An 8,775-nucleotide genomic window follows, 5' to 3' on the forward strand; every position below is an offset into this window, starting at 1 on the left:
CATGGTATAAAAGCAATCAGGTAATCTTTTTGTTTACATAGTAGCATGGAGGTGGCTAGTACCCACTCATCAATCGACATAGAAGTACTTGGATAATCTTTTTTTTACATAGTAGCATGGAGGTAGCTATTACCCACTCATCAATGGACACGGTATAGAAGCACTTAGGTAATCTTTTTTAGAGCATATGATGTCCTCATTCCACAAGGCATCATGAGGACTTTCCCATAAGCTTGGACCATGCATGCTTGGGTAATTGTTTTAGATCCCTACGCAAATGACTATTATCGTGCTTCACCTAGTGCTTCTCTCTAATAGTCAAGATAGACTAAGCATTGGATGGCATGATTTGCTTCATGATATGTTGTAGCTTGTCACTTGGGTTGCTCGTCATGTCCTCTCATTTTCTTCACTAAGCATTGGATGGCATGATTTGCTTCATGATATGTTGTACCTTGTAGCTTGGGTTGCTCATCATGACCTCTCATTTCCATCACTTTGCACATGGGAAAGGAAGAGCTGTGAAAATGTGAACATGGAACTTGCCACTTAAGGAGTGTATGCTTCCTTCTAACTACCCCCATTGTATATGTTGCCAAGCACTTTTTAAGAGCACCAAGCACAATTTTATGTTGGTGAATACAAGACGAATGTGTCTCAATAAAGTTTAGATAAATGATGACTAAGCCCTCACACATGAGGCACCATGGTGATTTATGATTCACACTTTTTAGGTGTGACATAAGAATATTCAAAATATTATGTTTAGTTGGCCCTTTGCTTAAAAACAATGCAGAAAGCCTGCATTCATCTTACATACCATGGTATAACTATGGTAGTTATGCAAGTGGCATTGTTTGATACACACTTCTACTAAGTGGTGAGCACAATTTATACATTTTTCACACTTGAACTGTAACATCATGCACATCCACTCATGCTTTGTGGTGATTCGAATATTCAACTGTTTGCTTAAATGATGGTTCTCATGTGCGAGGCCTATGATGATTTGTGAATACAAAGTAAATGTCTCGCAACACAAGTTAGATTGGTGAATTGTGGGTGCAAGTGAATGTTTCTGAGAGTAGATTGTGGTTGTAAAGTTGGTCTTTTATGGTTTGGGTAATGGGTTTTGAATTAAAGCTTGATTAGCCAAGGCTAAAGTATATATATATATATATAGAGAGAGAGAGAGAGAGAGAGAGAGAGAGGAATCCCCAAGTGTTTATGCCTTTTGAAATATAAAGGTTTGCGAAGCCTAAAAGAGAGAGAGGGGGGGAGAGAGAGCACCTAGAGGGGGTAGGAGAATCCCTAGTAGTGACGTGTGACCTGGGTTGCAGCCAACGAGGCAGCTAGAGGATAGGTCTTTTAGCAGGGCTAGGGAGGCGGTGAGCTGGCATTGTGGCACTTTACGGGGTGACGTGGACAAAGGTGCCCTAATCCTTTCCCCTTTTCGCACCATACAAAGCTAGTTTTGATTCCCTGAGAGCAGAGAGAGAAATACCAAATGCATATGAGAGAGAATAAAAGTTTAAAGCATCCAAAAACATGTGAAGCTCCCTGCTTCTCTCTCTCTCTCTCTCTCGTCGTCTTGTTCCTCCAATGGAAATTTTTGTTGTATTTAATACCCAGCAAGAATCCCTCGTTTCGCTTGGGTTGGGGGGGGCGACGAGACGGGGTTTTCAAGCATGGGTTTTATAATGGGAAGAAAATATGGATATTAAAAAAAAGAGTGTGTGAACACTCAGACTGTGATGAGTGTGATTGGTGAGAAGCTAAGAAGAGGCTCTCAATCATGAGGCAGCAGTATTGTTGATGTTGATTCTTCGTTTATCAAAGAAGAGAGGCGCACTCAGAGAGAGAGACACAGAGAGAGAGAGAGAGAGAGATTCAATGTGGAGGAGGAGGACCCAAGAGCTTCTGTGCTTCTGCACAGAAGAGCTTGGCTCTGAGAGCAGTTCATGTATTGGCAATGGTAGTGGAGGAGGAGGAGGGGGCCCAGACAGCTATGGCTTCTCGCCCCTCTCAGAGGCTATTTATAAACACCCAGCAGCTTCTTTTTCTTCTTCTCTTCCCACCAGCTCTCATGATAGCCTGATAGATACCACTGCCCACCTGCCCAAATGGGAAGCTTCTTGCAGCCTGCCTCTAGAATCTTCTAGAAGGATCGTGGCCCCCCCCACTAGAAGGCTCCTGTCTCCTCACCTGAGACACAGGACCTTCCCACCCCCTCTGTCTTCCCTGGTGTGTGAGGACCCTCCGGTGATGAGGTCATTTAAGGCCAATGGGCGGTTTGTGCTGCGCAGGGTGGAGAATGCAAGGAGGAGCCCATTCAGGGCCACGAGGAGAGATGGCAGGCTGATGCTTGATCTGGTGTGCAAGAGGTCAGGAACCATGGAAGAGGAAGAAGACGAGGAGGGCATGGATGCACAGGAGAATGAGGAAGCTCAAGGGGGAGGAGAAGAGGATGGGGTTGTAAGGGATACTGAGCAAGATGCAAAAGGATCTAAGGAACATGATGATGACGACGATGAAAGGGAGGAAGCTCATGGCAGAAGCAGGCAGGCCATATCTGCATACGTGCCACCCTCTTTCCTTCTCAAGGAAGGCCAGAAGGCTGCAGTGGTGCACTTTGCTGGCATTGCTGCCCTGGCCAAGCAGTTCTCTTGTTACTGGAGGCAAGCCTCAATCCCTCCCAGCAAAGTGCCAGCCACGAATGTAGAGCTCAACCATGCAGGACCCTCAGATGGCTGCTCACAGAAGAAGCTTCTCTCAGGTAGAAGCCAAAACCATATCCCTCATCATCAATCCCCTTATCATACTCATTACCATCAACAGTACCATCACCATAAACTTCATTACCCTCATCATCAGCAGCAGCACCATGATCAACCCCCATCCCAGCTCAGGCTTGGCCCCCTCATCCATAAGCTCGGCCTCCTCCTCTTCCAATTCCAGAGCTCCCACCATGGCCTCTGCATCAATGGAGTCTGCTGGTTCTCCGAGGGCTCTGATGGAAGGATCCACTGCTCCATCCAGCATTTTGTCACAGGTTCTGCCGCTGTTTATACGAGGGGGCAAAAGGGTTTTTACTCTTCTCCTCTTATGAGTATCTCAGCCCTTATGCAGAGTACATGAACCATCATGAGGTTGAAGAGGAAGGCGATGATTCTCGCCCTCGCCCTAATTAGCTGGCTTGTACATAGATGCAGTGGACAATGGATGTGGTTTAGGTATACACTTCTCCTACATGTGGCTTTATAGTTCTTGCTGTCCAGTTCTGCATGGAACACACTTGGATTTCACTCATTTTTCTTCATGCAGGTCCAATCTTCTACCTTTCTTTTAACCCTCGTAGAGCTTGTTTTGACGTGCATGTCTAGTGACCATGCATGTTTAATGTTTGCTACATGGTTGTTTGTGCAAATTCTTTGCATAAATTCTTGGTTAGAAAGATGCAATCCTCAGTAAATGCACAAGTGCTACCATGCTTGAGGAGGCAGGCCTAGCATCTAACTTGCATTTGCTTAGTCTTGGAAGCATTTTATTGAGCTCAGGGTTATGCCATGTGCAAGTCAAAATACTTAAATGAGGAAAAGTAACACCGAAAGTACTAGGATTGCCCACTCATCGACTTTACGATGACCACATGCCAGCAAGGAGAGAGAGGGTGTTTGAGGTGAGAGAGAGCTCTCTCGAGAAGAGACATAGCCATTTAGAGAAGTGAGAGGAAAAGGTCTTTAGGAGAGATCACACAAATTTCCACCAATCAACAATTGCAAAGTCCATGTCTTTAGGAGAGATCACACAAATTTCCACCAATCAACAATTGCAAAGTCCATGGAGCACCACCATTTTATATGGATGCAAACTCCTTAAGGTTGTAAGTTCACCAAGTTAAAAGGCTATCGAATCAACCAGCCACATCCTACAAAACTTGACTATGTGAATTTGCACAAGTAAAATTAATTTGGGGATGCCTTAGCTCTTAATCTCTTGAAGGAACGCATGTAGGTTCAGAATGATTCAAAGGTTTATGTATCAAGTTTCACATGGAATACTTAGCTATTGACTAATTGTGAAAATTGACCATGGTTTGAAATCCACATTAATATAGTTTGATGGTTATGTAGGCCACTAGATCATACATAAAGGTCTTTCATTCAAGTCCATCGCATAAGAAGGCTATTGCAAGACATGAAATATTGGCAAGCCAAGGTTGATGTTTGTAAAGATTTTAACAATCCCAAATAAAGTGCAACCCTTCCATGCAAGAGAGGCATATATAACAAAATCTCTATCATTTTATTCTTCAAATGGATTCAGATATATACCACAATTTTATTTCCATAACTCAAAAAACCTTGAAACAAAACTGATGTTCACACCATATTTGTACAAGCATAAATACTGTTCTTCTAATTTCCTAGCTTCAAGCTCAAAGTGCACTGTTTTGAATGTAGTGGTGATGTTATGGCCAAGAAGACAGTAAGACAATGTCCAATTACCCCTTGTATGTGGTGGATAAACACAATGATGCTACATTTAAAGGTGGAGATGAGTCAAAGTGATGGATTGATTGTGAAATTCCATTTTGCCATGACAACAATGATATTGTCACTCTATTGTCATAGGTCATAAAATAAAAATTGGTGCTTAGAGACTTAAAGAGAGGTCATTGTTAAAGTGTCATGAATGAGAAGACAATACGTGCAAGCTCCTACACTTGAAGTCCATTTTTATTGATACTGGTGATCAAAAGTGATAGAAGGCCTTGATGACTAGCTTAAGGCTTCAAGCTCAGCTTCCATGCTACAAGCTATCACAAGTTGAAGAAGCTCAATGCCCTAACTATAGTAGCCTTTAGCAATGGCCATGCTAAGACAAAAAAATGTACCCCTTTGGCTTAATGTCGCTTAGAAGACTAGCTCATCTACAATCCTACTATTTCACTCAATTCCAATCACAAACTTTACCCTACCTTGTAAAGAGAGGACTCCACTTAGTTTAGCATTTTCCATTATAGGATTGAGCCCTAGCTCCATAAGTAGGTCCAAAAGCTTCTTAAGAAATACATTATGAAATTTGGTATATGAAGATTAAAGAGCGGATGATTGATCGTAATCTTAAAGAGAAGGCTCATGTTAAGGAGCATGATCTTAATGTTTTTGAAGAGAGGATTGATCTTTTTGCACCCATGGTAAAGCTTTTGTCAACCTAAAAGGAAAGATAAATTCTACTAGCTTATGATGGAGATAGAGCAAACCGCTTCTTCTCCCTAAGCCTCCCTCTCCTTCCACTTCCAATATTCACAACAAACTGAATGAATGGTGCGCAGATCGGATGTTGTACGCTCGCGTAGTGAATGCCGGAAGGTCCCCAAGAACAATAGAACTCTACTTTTTGCACAAAACTCAAGGTAAAAAGCATGCACGACATGAACAAGAGACCAATTGGGTGCAATCTCTCCCCATGCCTTGTGTGAGCGCTCCACAAAGCATGTATTTTATGTATTAATCATCTTCAAGCTCAAAAAATAGCCCAAATTACAAAATAGCAAGCTTTTAGCTTTTGAGTTTGCTTTAGCACAAAATAGAAATAAAGCTAGTGGCGATACCCAAAGAGTCTGGCATATCCAATATAATGTCCAAGTACAAATAACATAATCGTGCGTCCATGCGCATACAAAATAATAAATAAATATCAAATGCCTCAATAAATAGGTGCGACAAAATATAGGCGCCATGCCTAAGGTATGCGCCCATCAAAATATAAATGATAAATCGAATACTCGCTATCCTCCAATGCTTTCCTCCGCCACTGCTGCTATCTCTACACATCAACTGGAGCATTCACAATTGTTAGTAAAATAATACAATTACACCAAAAAAAGTAAATACCTAGCAATCTTCAGCTAAATAAATAAATCAACTGGTTAGAAATCAATCCTAACCTTAATTTATTACGAGTGTGCACTCTAAACTCATAAACGTTTATTAATTTAATATGCATTTTGCGAAATCACTCGCTATGGAATCATCCATGTACACACTAAATTAATGAAACGCTCGAAAAGGATAGGCGTCCCCATCAACTTCTCGCACAAAGAATCCACTTTGTGTATGAGCCCCGATCAACAAAGTTTACGGAATCCACCGTAAAACCTCACGGAGTCCACCGTGGTACAGAATCCACAGTGAAATATGCCTCCTGACATCATACCCCCGGGGTGGGATAGCAATTGACCTCAATTGCTATTAACTCAATGTGGAGCTAGCAGAGTGAGGAAAGCATTTAAGTCTCTAACGTGCATCCAATGGGCTTCTTCTACAGGATGGTTCTTAAATTTAACTAAATATCTAGAATATATTCGGCCAGTTCTAGTGGTCATAAAGTCAGTATCTATGATAGCTTCAGGTTCAAGTATTTCAGTCTCTTCCTCTAACAAAGGTGGGTTTTCATAAACAGGGTGTACAGGTAATTGGCCTCTAAAGGGTCTTAATAAACTAATGTGAAATGTGTTGTGAATTTTCCAGTGAGGTGGTAATTCTAACTTGAATGCATTGTCATTAATTTTGTGAATGATCTTAAATGGTCCATAGAATCTAGGTGCTAATTTCACAACTGGGTGTCTATCTACACTTTGTAATCTACGTTTTTCGATTCTCAACCAAACATAGTCATCAACTTTGAAATTCATTGCTTGTCTTTTCTTATTGGCTTGTTTGGTATATGATTGCTGGGCTTTGTCTTTAACCTCATCAAAAATAGTATTGTGCATACTAGCAATATCATCAGCACTCTGAATTCTATTTGATAAAGATGCAACAGGTGTAGACAATCTATAACCATAAATCACTTCAAACGATACTTTCTTTGTAGATGTGTGTGGTGTATTGTTATATGCAAACTGTAATAAATGCAAGTGTGTATCCCATGTCTGTGGTTTAGAAATAGTATAAGCACGTAAAAGATCGAGTATAGTACTGTTAGTGGCTTCTGTTTGCCCATTAGTTTTAGGATGAAATGCAGATGAGAAATCAATTTTTGTGCCTAGGTTAGCAAACAAAGTAATCCAAAAGTTGTTACAAAATCTAGAATCACGATAAAAAATAATAACTTTTGGTAATCCATGGTTAGTAAAAACAGTTTTAAAAAACAATTGTGTTGCTTGTGATGCTGTTAAAGTTTTCTTACATGGAATGAAATATGCTTGTTTACTAAACCTATCTACTACTGTCCAAATCATATCATGGTTAGCTTTAGTATTAGGTAAACCAGTAATAAAATCCATAGAAATTTGTTCCCATGGTCTTGACGGAATAGATAAAGGCATAAGTAATCCATACTATTTACCATGATGTCTCTTAACTCTTTGACAAATCAAACATTCAGAAACAAAGTTAGATACATCAGTGTCCATATGCAGCCAATAAAAATCTTCAGTTAATGTACGTAAAGTAGATATGATACCTCTATGACCTTGATATGGAGGACAATGAATCTCATTCAAAACAAAAGATCTGAATGGAACTGTAACACATAATCTTTTTTTATAAAACATGAATCCATCATTATAAGACAGTGAATCAATAGGAATCCAGTTATTTTGAACTAATTTATTCCAATCAGCATGAAAAGTAATGTCGTGATGATAAGTATCTTTCATAGGAGTTAAAGAATCAAATGATATAATAGAAATATTATGAATGACAGGTCTTCTACTTAATGCATCGGCCACTATATTTTCTTTACCGGGTTGATATTGGATAATAGGATGAAAACTCTGAATAAAGGCTGCCCATTCGATATATCGATCAGATATTTGAGGTTGGCTAAGTAAATGTCTAATACTTTGTTGATTGGTCTTAATCATAAATTCAGAGCTCATTAAGTAGTGTTTCCATTGTCTTAAAGCTTGTACTACAGCTAATAATTCTTTGTCATATGTGGAATATTTAAGTTCGGAGGGTTTCAGCTTACAACTAGAATAGGCTATGGGATGATTGTCCTACATAAGTACGGCTCCTATTCCAAATCCGCTAGCATCAGTCATCACTACTAAAAAGAATGGTCTATTAAAATCAGGCAGTTGTAATACAGGAGCATGGGTTAATGCATGTTTCAATAAGTCAAAGGATTTCTGTTGATTATCGGACCAATGATAAACAATAAATTTTCTCAAAAGTTTAGTCAATGGTAAAGCAAGTAATGAAAATTACGCACAAATTTCATGTAGAAACTAGCAAGACCTAGGAATGATCGTAACTCATGCACATTTTTAGGTATAGGCCAGTTCAATATTGCTTCTATTTTCTTAGGGTCAACCTTAATACCATCATATGATACGATATGACCTAAATATTCAAATTCTGTTTTAAAAAACTCACTCTTTTTCGGATTGGCATACAGTTGATTATCTTTTAATAATTGGAAAACCAATTACAAATGCTCATAATGTTCTTTCTCATTTTGACTAAACACCAGAATATAATCAAAAAATACAATAACACAATGCTGATATTTCAAAAAGATACGATTCATCATTCTACTAAATGTAGCAGGTGCATTAGTCAATCCGAAAGGCATCACTAAAAATTCATAATGAAGAAATTGTGTCCTAAATGCAGTTTTGAATATGTCAGACTTATCTAATCTTACCTGATGATAACCAGATTTAAGGTCTATTTTACTAAATATGGCAGAACCTTGCAGTTTATCCATAAGGTCATTGACTCTAGAAATTGGATACCTATTCTTTACTATGATCTTATT

At 39.4% G+C, this 8,775-nt stretch overlaps 1 protein-coding gene across 1 annotated transcript; it reads left to right on the plus strand.

Annotated features, from left to right (window-relative positions):
• The first annotated feature begins 1,647 nt into the window (after nucleotides 1–1,647).
• Nucleotides 1,648–3,190, plus strand: LOC148034537 (uncharacterized). The gene has a single exon (XM_087680535.1). The coding sequence runs from the start codon at nucleotides 1,816–1,818 to the stop codon at nucleotides 3,136–3,138; it is 1,323 nt and encodes a 440-aa protein (XP_087536661.1). The 5' UTR covers nucleotides 1,648–1,815; the 3' UTR covers nucleotides 3,139–3,190.
• Nucleotides 3,191–8,775: the final 5,585 nt, after the last annotated feature.

The sequence above is a fragment of the Lygodium microphyllum genome, chromosome 6, assembly GCF_053477565.2.
Source record: "Lygodium microphyllum isolate KBCC chromosome 6, Lygodium_microphyllum_v1.1.10, whole genome shotgun sequence".
In the NCBI taxonomy this organism is placed as follows: domain Eukaryota; kingdom Viridiplantae; phylum Streptophyta; class Polypodiopsida; order Schizaeales; family Lygodiaceae; genus Lygodium; species Lygodium microphyllum.